Here is a 20,839-nt window from a genome sequence, read left to right as displayed (position 1 = left end):
TCATTTGCTCTCTACAACTATCTTCGTCTGGAAGAAACCCCCCTTCTTCCACCTTTATCCAGAATGGGCGGCACAGTGGCCCAGTGACTAGCACTGTTGCCTCACAGCAAGAATACCGATGGCGTTGGGTCTTCACTGGGCCATCTGGTGTTCCTGTGAGGAGTTTGCATGTTCTCCTTGTGTCCGCGTGGGTTTCCCCCGGGTTCCTCCCACCATCCAAATGTGCTCTATTATAGATAAAATAAGCCTAAATCTTTTTTCTAATGTCTTACTCTCAGAAAGTTCACCTTGGCCTCAGCAGCGGGGGAGTTTCAGATCGACCTGAGCTCAGTCTCCCCTCGCCCTGTGAAAGGAGGGAGCCTTGGGCTCGAGGATACCTTGAGCTCAGGGCTCTCTCCCGGGACAGCACGCCAAACAAGCTATGTATAAATCGTGAGCTAAGTGTGAACTCTTGAACTATAGGAAATGGAAAAAAAATTTCAAGCCAAAAGCAAATTAAGACACACTGCGCTATTCTTACCATTTTATTTGTAACAAATAAAACTTTTCCAATACAATTGTATTCTCACACATCTGTCCTTACAACATAAAGTAGGAAAATTAAAAAAGAAAACGTCCTCTGAAATATTTACATTTACTACAAAATCAGAGGTAAAAGATTTCCCTTTTGTGTTTCACATTAATCGATGGGTGAAATTGTAAAACCACTCACAACGTCTGACAATATGAAAATGGTGATACAATGCATATTTGGTCAGATTACATGATATAGATTGTGCTAGTTTATTTTTCACATGGAACAATGTCATAGTCATGAATCATCAAAATCAGACGGTGCCTTCGCATTGTACAAATGGGGACTGTCATGCACTGGAAAATAGATGTGTTTTTCCTCAAAACACTGACATTGAGATTAGCAGAGAATGTCCCATTAAACAAACGCTAATAATTGATATATTTATATCCTCTTGAAAAAATAAGCATAGCTAGTTTTCAACAAAAGTTGAAATTTGAAAAACCCTGAAACTTGGTTCTGATAAGAATACGCTGTAAAGGTACTAAAATAAACAAGGTAGATAGCGAAGATTTGTAAGTTAGAATCTCAAATACAACCAACTCAACTCTGGGTATAAAAAAAGGCTGCAAAGAAATCGAAACATTTCCTTCCACCGAAAGTGAAATGAGCTGAAAGTTCTCGGTGACCAGACTCCTCAGGAATTACTCTAAATGATGACTATTAGCACTGGACTAGAAGGAAAACCCACTCATATTAGACCACCCTGTCATCTAAAGTACAACAATAACATTATGCGCAAACTGTCTTAAGCTTTGAAACCAAGACTTTTTGTTTTTTGTCTTAACATGCACACACTTGTGAGCGACACTGTGAAATTCTCATTCATTACAAAGAACATTCTGTTGAAGAAAGTGTAAGGGTTAGTGCATAGAACAAGAGTGCAGCCATTTCCAAACCACAAACCAGACTGTCAAATACCGTACATGGGCCATTTTTATTTCTAAACGCTAGGTCTTGTTTTTTTTATGCGTTTAGGAATCAATTTATGGATCAAACTTACGATGAAACTTTTGAAGTTTTAACTTTCGTTAGTTTTAAGCAACAAGCTTTTTGAAATCCCCCCTTTCAAATGTTTGAAAAAAAACATCTGATCTCACGAGGAAACGCAACTATTTTACATTTGTTAGTTTAGTGGCTAATTCGTAGTGGTGGGCAAAGTGAGGCTTCATGAAACACTGAAACAGTTGTAGCAAATGTGTCGTAGCGATAATGGGTTCGAACCCAGGGTGATGCAGCTATAGCTGATAGGTTTGAAATGCTCTGTTCTTGTAACGTGTTTTGTTTTAACATTGGTCTGACATCCGAATGAAATTTGTGAATTAATGTCTTGTTTTGGTCATAAAACAGTTTTGTTGCTAGATCAGATATAGTTGTAGCCGGAAGTTAACAAGGATTATTCAATAAATTTCCCATTTATTGTATTTTATTAACGTCTACCCCAACCCTAAACCCAACCATCACAGTAATGCAAAAATATGAATTATTGATATACAGTGTAACAAAAATGATGCTATATCGATGGCGTATCTGCAGCTGTATTCTATGTAGACTACACCTTCATTATTAAAAAACCACCATTATTAAAAAACATAAAATTATAATTTCGGAGTATTTATACAAGTCGAGATTCGAACCCAATAGCCATTTACAGTACAGTAAATATGTGCACATGGACGGTCCACTAGGCTATATGAGACAGAGTTTTATCCTGACCCTGTCAGTCAAATGCAGATTCGCCAGGTCTCAAAACGCTTCTAAAATGATCCATGCTTTGAATCGCTTTAGTCACATGACCAGGTGTTTCGAAACACTTTAGTCACGAGACCTGTGTGTTTCGAATCACCTTAGTCACGTGACCTGGGTGTTTCAGATCATGCTTCGTTTCGTGCAGTGTTTCGAAACACTTGTGCTTCGGGATCTTGACACTATGTCGAAACATCAGTTTTACATCAGCCATCCCTACTAATTCGTACAAGTTCCAATGTTCGAAAATGTAAAATTTTAAAAAGGAGGCATGGCACCCAACCCTGCCCCTAAACCCAACAGTCATTGGGGAATGAGCAGAACATACTAAACTGTACGAACGAGATTGTACGAATTCACATGAATTAGCCACTAATTCAATAAGTTACGAATTGCTGTGAGATCATGTTGAATAATCCAATTTTATTCATATGAAAACGTACAATTTTTAAAAGCATTTTGGGGAAATGAGCAAATCGCACTTAAATAAATGAATTATCCACTACATAAAAACATTATGAATTGCCGTGAGATTTTTTTTTTTTTTTACATCACATCGCCTCTTAAACAATGCGATACTATTAACAAAAATAGACAATAACATTCAGAAATGAGCGTTTCCTGCAGCATTATGGACTGAAACGTAAAACTATGTCTTGTTTCAATACTGATTTTCAAATACAAATAATTGATACTATGATATTCAGTACACATGGAATGGAATATGGAGATCTCTTGGCCCATTATAGATACAATAAACGTGTGTCCCAAATGTACGATTTTAAAAAGAAAGCATGGCACCAAACCCCACCCCACCCCTAAACATTAGGGGATAAGCAAACTTACTAAACTGTACGAAAAAGATCGTACAAAATAGCCACTAAATCAATAATTTACGAATTGTCGTGAGACCATTCATATGAAAACGTTCAATTTTTAAAAGTAGGTCAACCACACTTTGGGGTATGAGCAAATTGCACTAAAATGTACGAATGAGAACGTACAAATTAATACGAATTAGCCACTAAATGAAAACTTTATGAATTGCCTTGAGATTGGGGGGAAAAAAAAACATTGTCTCTTTGACAATGAGATACTATTAACAAAAATACAGACATTAACATTCAGAAATGAGCGTTTACTGCAGCATTATGGACTGAAACGCAAAACTATGTCTTGTTTCAATACTGATTTTCAATACAAATAATTGAATCTATGATATTCAGTACACAAGTAATGGAATATGGAGATCTCTTGGCCCATTATAGATACAATAAACACGTGTCCCAAATGTACGATTTTAAAAAGGAGGCATGGCACCCAACCCCACCCCTAAACATTGGGGGATAAGCAAAATGTACTAAACTGTATAAATAAGATCATACGAATAAGCCATTAATCAATAAGTTACGAATTGTCGTGAGATCATGTTGGATAATCCGATTTCATTCATATCAAAACGTACGATTTTTAGAAGCAGGTCAACTCCGGATTGGGGGATGAGCAAATCGCACTTAACTGTATGAATGAGAAAGTACAAATTACTATGAATTAGCCACTAAATGAAAACATTACTAATTTCCGTGAGATACTATTAACAAAAATAAACAATAACATTCAGAAATGAGCGTTTCCTGCAGCATTATGGACTGAAACGTAAAACTATGTCTTGTTTCAATACTGATTTTCAAATACAAATAATTGATACTATGATATTCAGTACACATGCAATGGAATATGGAGATCTCTTGGCCCATTATAGATACAATAAACGTGTGTCCTCTCAAAATAGACACGTATTGGCTTTCCATATTATAATTGTCTAGTCGTCTTGGCAGTACTTCACTTGAACGAACAAACCGCCTTGGTGCTTGGTGTGAAATATATAGTAAAATTCACTCTGGCGGAAATAACTAGTATTTACTTATTTAGTACATAAAAGCAGATTCATATCCATAAATGTGAAACGTATAACTTTAATAGCGAACCATTTTAAACATGTGACTATGATAAGGCACTACCAGTGTCGAATGATCCATTATGTTATTGTTTCTGAACACGTCAACCTTCTGTTTTAGCGAGTCTGGTGCCATTCAGCCTTCAAACGTCCAACAAAACCTCTAAAGTAGATGTTTTGGTCAACAGTAGTGAAAATAAAATCTGTTTTACTGCAATCAGTACTTTTCTTAACATATGTGCAACTGACAAGTACCTCACTCACATAGTATAAATATCACTTAATACGTTGACTCTTTAGATATATATATATGTATATTTATATGTGCCAATATGCGTAATAACACTTTATTTATACTTTATATTATATAGGATTAATGAGACAATATAATTACAGTGAGAATATCTCTAATACTTGAGTGTCTTAAAACTCGAAGGTGCGTTCAATAATCACGTTCAATATTGCACAGCTTTTGAGACAAATCTCCATTTTAACTTGTTATTTTTTTCTCATCTTAAATCTGTGATAGATTTGTACGTATGTATCTACCGTTGTGTGTGTGTGTGTGTTTGTGTGTGCGCTACAGATAAACGAACAGGAAACTGGCATAAGCACCAATACTTAGGGTGTGTTGTTGAATTTCATTTTGTACGAATCACTTAAACAAGTGAGTTGGTGGATCCGTTATACCAACTTGTGACTAAAAACAGTGGCAACTCTACACTCGTACTGCTTCCAGTTATAAACACGACTGTTGTTTTTTTTTTTTTGTTGGGGGGTCTGGTGGTAAATAAATTTGGACAAGTATAAAGTAGCATTCAACTGTTTGATTGTTGTCTCTTCTAATGCTTTCGGAGTCTCACTGGTCTATTGAATCGGTCCAGACAGCACATACCGGTTTCCTCCAGTCCCAATATGACTTGACAACTTCAAGTTCTATGACTGCAGCAGCAATTTGTGACGACAACGCAGTATCGCAGCTGACCTCTCTGGCTGACTGTTAAACTGTGTGCTGTCTGGAGGAATCAAACAGACTCTTGAGCAGCAGAAAGAAGCTGTCGGATTGATCAGACGCAGGTCTCGCTGTGATGTTGTGGTGGTGGTGGTGGTGATGACGATGATGAGGTGGCTCTTGGTCCAGGGGGAAAGGTTTTATGTTGCATAGTGATCAAAACTGCCCAGATATTCCAGCCCTGCTCGATAGCAGAACTGGTACTGCTCCTGTGGAGGGAGAAAACCACATGCAAACATAATTTGATCGGGATCTGAAACCGGTTTGCTCCTCAAAGAAAAGTGAAACAGAGAGAAAGTCGTGATTGTAAAAAAATAACAGATGCGATTACATGGTATAAAGTGACAATTGTAATTTATAAAATAGTTAGTGTATGTGATAAAGTCAGAAATATGAGATAACAAAACTCAAAACGTGGTAATTATGAGCTCTGAAGTCACAATAATAAAACAAAGTCAGTTGTTAGAAATAAAGTTGTAACGATGAGCTATTATAAGTCACAATTGTAAATAATAGATGAAATGATGACCTTGTAAAACTGTAAAAAACAACAACTAAACAGTCACAAAAACAATAAGATTATAAATATGAGATATAAAGTCATAATTGTAAAAATAGATGAGCTCATGAGCTCTGAAGTTATAATAGCAAAAAAAGTCATCAATTGTGAGAAATAAAGTTGTAATTATGAGCTAAGCTACAATTTAGATGCAATTCTGAGCTAAAAGTCTCAAAAACAATACATGAAATAATATGAGATATGAAGTCATAACTGTTAAAAATAGATGAGATTTTGAGCTCTGAAGTCAAAATAGCAAAGGTGTCAATTGTAAGAAATAAAGTTTGTAATTATGAGCTACGTCATAATAATAAAAAAGCTGAAATTCTGAGCTAAAAGTCACAAATGCAATACATGAAATCATAAATATGAAATACAGTCATAATTGTAAAAATCAATGTAATTATGAACTCTGAAGTCACTATTATAAAAGTGTCAGTTGTTCAAAATAAAGCTGTTATTATGAACAAAGTCACAATTGTAAATAATAGATGCAATTATATACTTAAAAGTAAAAATAACAATAAATGAAATAATTAATATGAGATATAAAGTCATAATTGTAAAATAGATGTGATTTTGAGCTCTGAATTCACAATAGCAAACAAGTCAGTTGTAAGAAATATTTGTAATTATGAGCTAAGTCACAGCTGAAAGATTGAAATTCAATTCGGTGCGAAAAAGTTTCACAAAAAATACATAAAGTCATAAATATGAGCTAAAAAGGCCACAGTAACAAGAAATGGAGTAAACTGTATGCAAGTTAGAATTACGAATAAAATCACAATTGTGAGAATATTCACAGCTATGAGATTAATAGTCAGTAATAAGAAATAAAATTAAAATCTGTAAAAAAAAATAATAAGATAAATAAAATAAATTTAAAGCCACAATAACAAGAAAAACATGCCATTTAAGTAATTTTTCAAAATAAAACAAAGTGTCAACCCAGCAGGCATACAACGTCATAAGACGTTAATATTAGATTTAAGTCATGATGTTGGGTGACCAAAATGTCTAGCCAGGTTCTAAGGACAACGTTATTTTGATGTCCAATAATGACGTCAAATGACATTGACATTTGGTTGATTTTAGGTTGTATTGGAAAGTGACCAAAATCCAACGTCGAGCCAACATCTTAAACTAACGTCATATTGACGTCAAATACTGACATTTATTCATCATGTGTGGCAACCAAAATCCAACGTCTGATAAGACGTCATAGTGGTAACGTCCACACAACGTCAAGCTGTAACATCATAGACGTTGATTTTAGGTTGGACATTGGACAACACAGCCGTTTTAAAAATGGTTAACTTATAATCTAAAGGAAGGATCAAATTATTCACTGAAGTATAACAGACAGAAAGACAGGCTTACCTCTGTCTGCACCATGGCTGGTCTTTGAGTTCGCAACATTTTGACAGTCTGGAAGATATCGACAACTCCCTCGTAACGCATCCTCTCCAACACTATACTGAGAGTGATAAATACACCTGTCCTTCCAACGCCAGCACTGCGCACACACACAAACATAGAAATATTACATACCAATATACATTACAGCATCATCTGGATATATAAGGCTTGAAATTAAATGACATTTTGAATCATGACAATATGTTGTTACTTTTTTTTTATTTATTCAGTAGGCAACCTTGCAGTAAAGGTCCTTATACACAGTCTGGAAAACACTGTCACACTTTAAAAAATAAATACAAACTTTAAACACTGCCTCCTAAACTTTCACCTGTTATAAATTTGTGGGTTTTTTTGCATTGCATATAACAAGAGTCCTAAGAAGTGTTTTGACAAGTCAGAGCCACCGTACTCGAGCGAATGGCACAATTTAGAATGGTGTCTGATTTGATTTACTTTGTTTCACAGCACAAAGCACTTGATGACAAACAAAGTTGAGAGTACAGAGAGATGGAATAAGAAGACAGATTGTTGTCTTCTTTATTGATGTGGCTCCTAAATTCACTAGCAAAGCATCAAACTGAGCCACTGACATCCTGAAGTAAACTTTGAATCCCCGCAGCTCCTTGATAAAAGCCAATTTGTAATTCTGCACCAAGTCCATGTAGGTCTGGCGTAGCCTTCACATACCCTTTGCCAGACCCTCTCAAAAATGTTACTACAAGTAGCAACAACATAAAGCACACAATTTGATTGGCCAGCTTGGTAGTGGTGTTAAGAATAGACAGGGCCAAGAGCAATCAGAGTGGAGCGAGAGTTTTACAACCCTTGAGTCCTGAAGAGGAGCTCCGGATGGATACTTTTGTCTTTTATAATTAAATTGGTTTAACATTTGCAAATTCCTGCCTCTTTCTTCCCTGAAGTGAAGACTTTCCATGAGTGCGAGTTTGCACTGTTGTTAGAGTAGCATTTCTGGAGTAAAGTCGAAACATCAGCAAAGAAATGTGATACAGCGGAATATAGAAATCCTACTACCTACTAGCATACTAACACAGTACAAGGTATGCACTGCGGTGTATGGTAAACACTCGACACAGAACTATAAATTAGTCTAAAGGAGGTGAAACTATCTTGCCTCTCTACATAATCTCTAGAATTTCTTGAAAATATCTAGGAAAAAAACATGCAAACATTTTGGAATTTTGCATTTTTAATTTTTGCAATTTAATAACTTTGTTGAAATAAAACAAACATATATATAATACCCTGACTTTTCCTAAATACATGGATATTCCTTTCTAACATAGTTATTTTATTAAACTGACAAAACACAAAAAAAAGCTGAGTGTTTACTATCATAATAAATCATAACAGTCAAAATGACTGCATGCATTTCAGTATCTGCAATTTTTCCTTGTAATTTTAAAATAGGCGTGCCTCTGTTGCCTAGCAATTTCCTGCTAACAAAATCATAACTTCCTGTTAGCAAAAACAATTTTACTTCATATATGTCTTTCGAAACATCATGTAGGAGCCATTTGTTTACTTTATATTAAGGTTTATGTCGTTAAACATGATTTCTTCCATTTTGGATATTTGCACCCCCTGCAGGCCAGAGGAAGCTTAAAAGCCTGGGTGTGGCGAAACTGGAGAAGGGGCTGCTGGGAGCACATGGCCTTTAGACTTTACATTCAGTGTGTTTGTGGTGGCCAAAGTTGTTTTGATTTTGTTTATTTGATATCTTTTTTGTAAAAACAAAATGAAGACTTGTCGTTCCATGTACTATTTTCTAAGGAATCGTCTAAACCCCTCAGTAGACACAAGATGTGACTAATGGAATTTTGATTAAGGATAGTCACAACACAGCATACGCAGTGTTGTGAAAAAGCCTTCTCCCGTGCTTATGAAAGTGAGGCGCGGACATTCAAGGGGTGGTCTAATGTTACTAGTCTAACTATAATTTTATAGGCTGTTTTACTAAAAATATTGTATTTTTGGGCGATGACTTAATTAAATATGACGACAGCCATTCAAAGCTTAATTTTAATATATCAATAGAAACTTGATGTCACAATATGATGTCTTAAATAAGAACGGTCAGAATGATCACTATGGTACTTCTAGTAGTTATAGATTTCTGGTAGTTCCAGTGTTAGGAAGGAGAATATAGTTAGTCAGTAATGTTAACAAGTAGAAATTTACATCAACTATGATTAATAAATGTAGAAGAATTGTTCATTCGTTGTTTATAATACGGAACTTTACTGTATTATATGTTACAGTTACATTCCAGATTTTCCTCACCTGCAGTGTACTGTGATTGGCCCATCCTGACCGAACTGTTCTTTCGTTTTGTGCACTTGACCAATGAAATCAATGAAGCCTTCACCAGATTTTGGCACACCCTGCTCTGGCCAATCCGTGAACTGAAACTGCCGGACTGTTCTGGATTGTCCATCCTTAAAGAGAGAGAGAGAGAGACCGCAGCATTTCAACCAAGGGTATGTGTTGAAAAGTTATATAAAACTGTATTACATTTTCATAACTAATAAATAATTTCTAATCTGCCGATAATGAGTTTTAAGGGTTGGATAATGTCATAATGTTGATTCATGTTGAAATCAAAAATTTATATCATGTAATCGAGAAAACCTAGAATTTTTTATTGCTTAGACTCGCTTTTATGCTTAGAAAGTTGAAATCCCTAAGCTAATGAATCATGCAGACCAATTATTGTGAGTGAATCATTACAAAAATGAGTCAAAGAATCAGATTTTCTCCATGCATCTATATATTGAATTGTAAGAAGGAATTCTTCAGAACCAAGTATGCACCTACAGATTAGAGAGTGTGGTAACATGGATAAAAAAAAAAAAAAACATCAAGCACATGAATTTAACATCTAGAAAGTGTGTATTCACTCCATGCTTATGTGACTGTTTCAAAAAAAGCTTATAATCGAGTGCTTCACACACCCTGGCGTCTGTGACTTTAAACTCTCGGAGTATATACTGAGGCATGTTGTATTCCGCCATGGGATCCACCACAAAGTACTGATATCGGGCTGATCGGTCAGACGGCCAGTACTGATGACATTTCTCCTGCACCAGACACAAGACACACATTAGCATCAGTGTTACTAACAGTACCAAAATGTAAATGATTAAAAATGTTCATATAGAAGTGGTTTTAAAATCTAAATATAATCGACTACAAAAATGTCCAAGGCAGTCTAAAAGTAGGTGAAAAGCCTTTATTGACATGGCTATTGTTTAAAAAAAACAGCACTATTGTGCTCCCCACCCATGCATTTTAACAAAACTTGCCTTCATCAGGATGACAATATTCAGGTGTGTCTGGAGTTCATTTAAACACATTTGACACAACTTTTTCACCTACTTTTTGGAGTGCTTCGGATGTAAGATTTTTTGTGTATTTGTTCCTAATTCAAAGATCCCCGACACATGAATTACCCCCGAAGCACTTTTTGTTTAATTCTGGATGATAGATTACAACCGAAATATATTTAAGTTACTCTTCAAGACAAAATTACTATCTGGAACTGAATAAAAAGCTAAAGATAAACCTAAATCTTATTAATAATAATATGATTATTATTATTAATAATAATAATCAATGGGTAATAAAGCAAAAAGTCACATAAATGTACTAGAAATTAAAATAAAATTAATAATTAATTAAAAAGTAACAATATAAAAATAAAATATTTGGTTTTATAGTGTAAATACTGTATATATATTTATACAACAGTTCAGTCTGGTCCTTAAATCTGATTGGCTGATAGCAATATTCTGCAAACAGCACTCATACAGGCTCCTCACCCTTCTGTATTACTCCACCCACATAGAGTGACAGCAGAACAATAAACTCACTACAATTTGACAAATATTGCAGCTGTTGGACAACATAATGTATTTTTGAGGCTTTTTAGGCGAGAATGTAGTTGCTTAGAGTGCAACAATGCAGTTTGTCTATAAGGATAGTGCCTATTTTAAATATTTATAATTTCTGAGAGACAGCACATCGACTTCCATCAGACTGTCAAACTGAGCAGCGCACAGACAGTTGACGTTCCGCTACAAGATGCGACCGAGACCGCATAATAAGCCTATAGAGGAGAAAAACTCAGCGTCATTTTAAACAACAGCTGATCAAAACATTACAAATCAGGTAAGTGACATTCTAAGTCGATCTCTCTCTTTTGTATGCTGTAGTGCTGTATTTATACCATAGTAATCTGGTAGTGTTTCTGGTAGTACTAAGAGTAGTAGTAACACGTGTTTGCTTTGCTTTGGCTTTTTCGGGGCTAATTATCCCAATTGTAACAGAGAAATACTGGGAAATGTCTCTAGACTGATGACATTTCATGCCGTTCAGCTTTATAATGTTAAAATGTCAGCATAATAACCTGTTTTGTCATCACTTTAGACATTACGCTAGAGAATCATTCAAATACTCTAAAGTGACGTTGGTGAATTAGTAACGGTTTCTGCTGTTCTGATGTCAGCTGCAGATGTAAATGAATGTTGGAAGAAAGTAGATCCTCATACAAAAGGGTTTTTGAGGCTCTCTGTGTTTGATTTTCTTGTTTTTATACACGATTATGCAGCCGAACTGTTGTATGAACACAAAATCACACTCGTAGCAGTGCGATATGACTGTATATAGTCACTGGTGGGACACTAAGCACGCCTCCCACCAGTGGCGAAATACAGCCACATCGCACTGCTACAAGTGTGATATTGCTCATATATGACAGCATCTGAACTTTATTGCTGTGTGTGTTTGTGCGTGTGTGTCTACTAACCCTTCCCATTTCTCTGAGTTTAGTAAGCATAACTACTATAGTAGAATTGTGTTCCCAAAGCATCCTCCAGTAATCTTCAACTGTCTCTGCCAGCGGCCCCTGAGTTGCGATATACGCCCTCTGTTGCCTGAAGAGCGACGAGGAAGATCAAGATGGTCAAAAACTGAGAACATTTGTTTTATTTATACAAAGAAATGAGAAAAAGCGAGATGACGTTATACCTGTAGCCGTCTATAAAACTGCCGTTGACGTAGTCCGATCCCTCCACTCCTCTGATTGGCTGCAGGCACACGCGTGTGCTCTCATATGGCATGATGTTCACCAACCGGTTCTTGAACTTATTGCATGGAAGGCTGGCGCTGACGAATCTGGAGTTATGCGCTTTGGCATTAGCTAACCGCTGAAAAGGAGACACACACAAACATTTGTATCATTTAATGAACAGATATATTACACTGCAAAAAATACTTTACTACTTGAATTTTTTTGTCTTGTTTCTAGTCCAAATGTCTAAAAATTCTTGAATCAAGGAGCATTTTCTAGACAAGTAAAAAATATTGTCTTGTTTTAAGAAATAATGTCAAAATTAAGTGAGTTTTTCCTTAAAAACAAGTACAATAATCTGTCAATGAGGTAAGCAAATTAATCTTGTTTTTTTTTTGACATACACTTATTTTGCTTACCCCACTGGCAGATTATTTAGCTTGTTTTAAGGAAAAACTCGCTTAATTTCGGCATATTTATAAGACAATACTTTTTGCTTCTTGAAATGCTTCTTGATTTAAGAATATTTTCGATATTTGGATTAAAATTAAGAAGAAAGCCATTTTTACAGGTAAGAAAGCCATTTTTACAGTGTACAAATCAATGTTGAACTGCCAGCAACAGGAAATAATAAAATATTCAATAAATTAAGCAGAGTTGAAACAATTCAACTTATTTTTATCCTATACACACTGAATATTCTATACCCTTTCTCTTCAAAAGAATGATTTTTATCCTATACACTCTGTATATTCTATACAGCCACAGCAATATCACCCTGCAGCCCAAGACCGGTTACTCACTGAAGCTAAGCAGGGCTGAGCCTGGTCAGTACCTTGATGGGGGACCACGTGGGAAAAAAAAGTTGCTGTTGGAAGTGGTGTTAGTGAGGCTAGCAGGGAGCACTCAACCTGCGGTCCATGTGAGTCCTAATGCCCCAGTAAAGTGAAGGGGACACTGTACTGTCAGTGAGCGCTGTCTTTCATTAAAACCATTAAACCATTAAAAACCCCAGGGCACTTCTCTGCCAAATTCCCTTACCTATCATGATCTCCCAATGCACCTGCCCCATACAGTAACATTTAGGCTAATTTTAAAGTTCACAAAACAACATTTTATATTGATATTTGATTTCCTGCCTTTTGGTTTATGAGGGCACCAGAAGTGTAATTTGAATAATTTTCCTAATCATTATTATTAATTATTATTATTTAGATTCATGCCTAAATTTCAGGTTCTGATATGTTTAGGTTGTTCTCAATTATTGGTATTATTGGTATTAAAATAATACAGTCCTAATTTTAAGCACAGATTAGACAAATAAAGGTAGTCAAAACAAGTTTTTGCATGTGTTGTGGATTGTTACTAAAATTGTTCAATCGTTTGTTTATTTGTCACTAAAAATGTAAATAGTTACTTTCAAATGGACTAAATAAATGTAAACTAAACCTAAATGATAATATTTTCACAGAACAGAAACTAATAAAAATGACAAAATACTATAACAGAAAGAGCAAGATTAACTAAACTAAATTGAAGACAAATGTCAAATTTTTACTAAATCAAGCTGAAGGATAAAAACTTAAACTGTAATTAAATAATCTAATTAATAATACAATAAATAATGAAACCTACAGTAATATTTTATTCATTTCTCAGTAAATATAGGCAATTATTTTGGTGCATTTAAACAAAACAGATTTATCAAACAGATATATTTATTAAAATAATATTTTAGTCACCAAACATATTTAGAAATTGAAAGATAATACAATTAAATTCAAGCAAAATAAATAAATAAAATTACAACCTACAAAATTTCAACTAAATTTTTCAAATTTTTTTTGCTTCTCTTGATTTTTCCTCTTTTTTAAATTTATATTTAAATTTTTTCTATAACATATAAATGTGGGTGTACTAGTTTTTGGACTGTTATTGTAAGTTATTTTGTTAGATAAGCTCCAGATTTGGTACTGACTAATTTTGGTCCAGTACTGACTAATGTATATGCACAAATATAATATTGTATAGCTTCCTATTAAAAATATAAATTTTAAAGATAGATTTATGAGGGGTGTACTTATATATGCTGAGCACTGTAAATAGTCAAATTTATTATTAACTCATGTCATAATAATGTAATTAACTGAAAATTTAATTAGTTACGGCATATAAGCCTGATCTCACGAGAAAACGTAAGTATTTTATGTTTTGTCAGTTTAATGGCTAATTCGTTCAAGTTCGTCGTACGAAATTGTATGATTTTAAAAAGGAGGCGTGGCACCTAACTCCACCCCTAAACCCAACCGTCATTGGGGGATGAGCAAATCGTACTAAATTGTACGAATTAGATCGTACGAATTAGTACGAATTAGCCACCAAGTCAAAAAGTTACGAATTGCTGTGAGATTGTGTTGGTCATATTGTTACTTTCGAATGAATTAACAATAAATTAATGTAAACTAAACCTAAATTATAATATTTATACAGACAGAAACGAATAAAAATGTCAAAATACTATAACAAAAAGACTAAAAATGGAACTAAACTAAAATGAAGACAAATTCAAGTTCTTGTTGAAGAACAAAAAACAAACTGTGATAAAAAAAAATCGAATGGTTCATCCAATAAAAAATAAAACCTAAATAGTCAAATTCATTATTGAGAAAAATAGTAACTCTTTATGTCACAACGTTACTTTTAAATCTATTGGTGGCATAAACTCACTTTAAACTCCTGCTCCATTCCGCTGATGTGCTCCGGTGGCTCCGTCTGTGACAGTCTCTGGATGTATGCGTACAGGTTCCGGGCCGGAACTTCAGTGTTGCCGCAGGAAACGGCCTCCAGCAGCGCCTCATAAATAAAGACGTACTGCTCCTCTGTCTGCACCATGTAGTTTCGCTGAGAGCGCATTAGAGTCACGTGACCGTAAATATCTAACGTCTTCTCCTGCTTTACTCGCTCCAGCATGGCATCAATCACAATGAAGCAGCCTGTCCGGCCCACACCGGCACTGCGGGAAAGAGACACCAAATGTTTCAGACACAAATATTCACACTTTGCATTCCCATAAATGCTGTATTAGAGTTACAGAAAATTTAGATTTTTCACTCATACCATTAAAACCATTCAGATTAGACAAGGGTATAATTTATAATTTATTTTTCTTCTGTTTTCCTCATGCGGCTCAAAATAAAAAAAATGTCACCCATAAGTCAAAAATGACTTGTATTACTATAAGCTGATGAAGAGCACTCAACCACCACACTGCAAAAAAAAAAAATCTGTTAATTAACGGTTACCGTTTACGGTTGTGAATTGCATTATGGGATGTTGATCTCTGCTCTGTTGACTTTTAATGTTGAAAATTCAACTCTAGAGTTTAATAAAGGGACTTTTATTGACATTTTAGTAGTCTGAATTATATCATGTATAAGAAATACAGTAATATAAAGAGAAATAAGTCTGTAAAATAACAGAAAATGTGCTGGAAGTTTATTACCAAGTTTTTGTACCACAATATACAACACCAACCCAGACAATATATCACTTTAAACTCTTAAAAATGTTAATAAAAGTCAATTTTCCAACTTTTCAAGGTTAAAAGTTGTTGGAAGAAAGATCAATGTCCTGTAATGCACTTAAAAAGCTAAATAAACTCGGGAAAATAAAAAATAAAAACATGAATTCCATATTTTTTTACATGTTTGTATGTAAATAGTAAAAATCCATTAAAAGATTTGATGTGGTTTTTTTTGGTTCTTTGACAGTATTTTTTTAAGCTTCTTTGATTTTTTAAAATTTGTATTGTTTGATTATGTTTTGATTTAATGTGGATTCACGTCAATTGATTAATTACCTCTTGTGTAGTTAGATTGGGGTGACAATTTGAGTCTGGCTTATCTAATGTTCTAAGATGGAGATATACAGTTAAAGTCAAAATGATTAGCAAAATGATTTTTTTTTAAATTCTTTTTGAAATATTTCCCAAATGATGTTTAACAGAGCAAGGAATTTTTCACAATATTTCCTATATTTTTTTTCTTTTGGAGAAATCTTATTTGTTTTATTTTTCCTAGATTAAAAGCAGTTGAACATTTTTTACCATTTTAAACAATAAAGACTATTTTAAAGTCAATATTATAAGACCTCTTAATCAATGTCTACAGAACAAACCATCATCACACAATAACTAATGCCTAATGACCCTAACTTGCTTAACCTATTTAACCTAGTTAAACCTTTAAATGAAGTTTAGATGCAAAAACCTCTAAATGGCGCTTGATATTTTCCTATAAAATTAGCATTTTTCTCCGACTCGTGTATAGGCTTAGATATTGTACTTTTATAGTGACAAATAAGTTCTTTCCATTGCCTTTAAAGTGAAACAACTGAACATAAACATAGGAGGCTGAGAAAAATGCTCATTTTAGGAGAAAATTTCAGATGGCATTTAGAACTCTTCAAATGTCACTTTAAGCTGAATACTAGTATCTTAAATATATTAAATAGTAAAATATTATGTACTCTCATCATGGCAAAGATAAAAGAAATAAATTATTAGAAATCAGTTATTAAAACAATTATGTTTAGAAATGTGTTGAAAAAATGCTCTTTCTGTTAAACAGAAATTGAGGAAAAATATAAAGGGGGGCTAATGATTCAGATAGACTAATAATTCTGACTTCAACTCTATATTAAAAGCCTTCGGTATTGTTTGTATGTAATGTGTTTTGTGCCCTGAAAAAGGCTTTTAAGCCAAAATGCGTTGGCATTTATTTTACATCATTCAATTTTCTCCTTTATTTTAAGCATTGCTGGAGTTCCCTATTTTTACTATAAGCTAAAGCATATTTTGTTGTTTTTTTAGTCTGCATAATGCAGTGAAATTCCAGAGCCACACACACTTTTACAGCTATCTTTATAGGAACTTCCCACAGATATAGTGATTTTTATACTGTACAAACTAAACTATATATTCTGTCCTCTTCCCCCAACCTTATAGCTTTAATCTCAACCCTCACAGGAAACAATCTGCACTTTTACATTTTCAAAATACTTGATTCTGTGTGATTTATGAGCCGTTTTCCTCATGGGGACCAAAACAATATCCCCACAAGGTCAAAACTAATTACCAGTATGCGATACTTTGAGGTACTCTCTCTTTTTCTCCTTTTCTTCACACGTTTTTTACAAAAGATTTTTGGGTGTAAAGCTTTGTCACATGAATTTTGATGTACTTTTATTTAACCCTATATTTTTCTAGTATCGGTTCAATTGTAAAAACCTTAGACACAACAAAGCAATATTACTGCAGATATTAAAAAGAAGAATGAAGAGCCACAACAGAGATCACCACTGAGCTTGAGCATTTCCACAGATAAATAAATACAAATAAAATCAATCACCAATCTTATTTAGTCAATACACTTTACATCAATTCAATACATTCACTCAATGATCCCGACAATATAAGTGCACATTTGATGGAGAAAAAACCCCAAATAGTTTTCTTCTTATTGCGGTGTATTAAAACTGTTCCAATGTTGCCATTCATTCTTGGTTTACTTTACTTTCATAAGGCAACATTTCCAATTGTTTACCTTACCCACTTGTTTTGGTACTTTGCAAGTCTGTAATACTAGCTGCATTCATATCATAACAAAATTACTATAATTATGAGATTTTGACTAGCAAAAACCACACATTCACATCCTCAAACTACTTGTAATTACAACCTGGGAGTTTACAGAGAGCTTTTCTTTCTCGGAGAGTTGCCCCAGTAGTTATTAACTCGCAAATCTTTGTTTTTTTTTTTATTGATTCAGTTTCACTTGTGTCATTTGACAGTTTCTACAAACACAAAAAAAGCATGGCCAAGACAAAAAAATACTTTTACACCTTACTAACAGCCCAAGCCTCTGTTACTAATTCCACAGCATGATTTTAGAAGAGTAATGTAGGATTAAACTATTGTAATACAGTTATTTAATAGATAAACAGACAGAGAGAGAGAGAGAGAGAGAGAGAGCGAGAGAGAGAGAGAGAGTGAATGAGAATTACTTGCATTTGTATTTTGGTGAAGAAGATGCGACTGTTTAATGTTAAACCACTTTTATTTTTAGGACTACACCTGTTTATATTCTGTGTTTCTACTCATATCAGTCTCCTGTCAGGATGGATTCAAAAGAAACAACAGATTTGTTGCTTTATTGTGGCATTCTGTTGCCCTTTTGAGCATAAATCAAGCTTATTTATATGCTGTACAGTTGTTATGCAATTTTAATTAATGAATCCATTTTGTGTTTGCTCCAGGTTAACCTGATTCATTCTTTGAGGCATTAACAAAACACTGCTGTTTTTCACACATTATTCAAAATAACTCTAATATCTGATGTGATAAAGCCTGGTTCAGTAATCTGTTAATTGGATTGATTTCTCTCCTGAGACAAACCACTCTAAAGTTTGCTTTCAAGTGAGTTGGGACCACCAAATCAAGTGAAGAGATTTTTGGTGCATTTCTTAACAAGACTGTCTAAACCACGGGTGTCAAACTCAGTTCCTGGAGGGCTGCAGCCCTGCAGAGTTTAGTTCCGGCCCTGCTTCAACACACTTACCTGTAGCTTTCAAACAAGCCTAAAGGACTCAATTAGTTTGATCAGGGGGCTGTTTCATAAAAGTCGTTTAGAAAAGCGGAGATTAAAGTCAAAAACCTCACTTCAATGAGCTGAACTAAACGTCTAGCTTAAATTGGTTCCATAACAGCAAGTTGAAAATCATTTGATCTAACTAATCTGAGTTCAGTTTAAATAATCTAGACAACTGCTCATGCACTTTACTGTCGTGAAACCCTGAAGGTCGAGCATAGATGTATCGATTATGTTGTGTGCTATTACCATGGCAACTACGAGAACTGAAAGAGGTCTGAAATGAGAGACAGCTGTTCACAGTGTTTGTGAGTTCAAACATAATAATCCAAACCTACAGTACGGTTGCAACAAGGAAAGAGAGAAGGCTGACAGGAAATTGCCGATTTTAAAATATAGGTCATTATTTAGGCTTATTAACGTTAAATTATATATTTGTCACAATACATTGAAATTGTTCTTGGGCATGCACGCAAGGGAGAAAGAGAGAATGCACACTTACTGCCAATTGTTTCTTGCAAGAAGACGTTTTAATGCTTAATGTCACCACATTGACTTTAATATAATGGCAACAAAGAGCCGTGCACACACAAGCGGCAGGATCTTTAATTTGCTCCCGAATCCCCTGCAAGTTGCAGCTTTCCCTTTGACACTTGTGTTTCCCGCGGCCGTGGGAAAATATCTTTATATTAAACTGAAGCTACGGCTCGGCCCGGATCATCTGATTATTTCACTCAGGAAATCATTTTTTCTTTAAGGAATGTAGCCTACTTCTTTATATCTGTCAGTGCTTTCTAAATATTATTTTCTTTATTACATTTTAGTCATTCATTCATATATATATATATATATATATATATATATATATATATAAATAAAATCATATGTATGATAATATATACAGTTGAATTCAGAATTATTAACCCCACCCTCCCACCCCTGATTTTTTTCCCTTTTTTAAATATTTTCCAAATGATGTTTAACAGATTCCTCTGGAGAAAGTCTTATTTGTTTTATTTCAGCTAGAATAAAAGCAGTTTAAATTTTTTTTTTTATTTTAAGATCAATATTATTAGCCCCTTTAAGCAAATTTTTTTCCCGATGGTCTACAGAACAAACCATCATTATACAATAATATTGTATATTATTATACACAATTACCCTAACCTAACTAGTTAAGCCTTTAAATGTCACTTTAAGCTGTACAGAAGTGTCTTGAAAAATATCTAGTCAAATATTATATACTGTCATCATGGCAAAGATAAAATAAATCAGTTATTAGAAATTAGTTATTAAAACTATTATGTTTAGAAATGTGTTGGAAAAAAAGTCTCTCCGTTAAACAGAAATTGGGAAAAAATAAACAGGGGGGCTAATATTTCAGGGGGCTAATAATTCCTACTTCAACTGTATATGATTATAGGATCAAGGATGCTTTACAATAACATCTTTGTGCATATACATTAGATTATTTGGTACCAAAGCAAAAGTTGGAACTAATCTAACAAAAACAAACTGAAGATCACAGTCCAAAAATTAATACACCTAAATTAATATGTTGAGGCAAAATAAAAAATAAAAAAAATAAACAGGAAAAAAAAAAAAATCAACAGAAACATAAAAAATATATATATAACGTAGTTGAAATGTTGTAGTTTGTATTTTTTTGTTTGCAATAACTTGAATTTAAATGTATTATCATTCTATTTTTAAAAATGTTTGATGTATATATATATATCTACTATTAAGTGACTATAAAGTTTTAATCATTATTAAGAGGTTAAGTGAATTAAAATGGCATCAAATTACGGCAGGTGAATGTTAACATTACCT

General features: G+C 34.0%; 1 protein-coding gene across 1 annotated transcript in view; it reads right to left on the bottom strand.

Annotated features, from left to right (window-relative positions):
- Nucleotides 1–553: 553 nt before the first annotated feature.
- LOC130231206 (receptor-type tyrosine-protein phosphatase S-like) overlaps nt 554–20,839 on the bottom strand; it is an 83,744-nt gene continuing 63,458 nt past the window's right edge. Inside the window, 7 exon segments of the mRNA XM_056460683.1 lie at nt 554–5,498; nt 7,229–7,364; nt 9,572–9,726; nt 10,243–10,368; nt 12,096–12,222; nt 12,317–12,495; nt 15,087–15,372. Of these exon segments, the coding sequence (XP_056316658.1) occupies nt 5,430–5,498; nt 7,229–7,364; nt 9,572–9,726; nt 10,243–10,368; nt 12,096–12,222; nt 12,317–12,495; nt 15,087–15,372 (1,078 nt within the window). The 3' untranslated portion in view covers nt 554–5,429.

Source organism: Danio aesculapii, chromosome 1 (genome assembly GCF_903798145.1).
Source record: "Danio aesculapii chromosome 1, fDanAes4.1, whole genome shotgun sequence".
In the NCBI taxonomy this organism is placed as follows: domain Eukaryota; kingdom Metazoa; phylum Chordata; class Actinopteri; order Cypriniformes; family Danionidae; genus Danio; species Danio aesculapii.
This window is presented reverse-complemented; position numbering and strand designations above follow the sequence as displayed.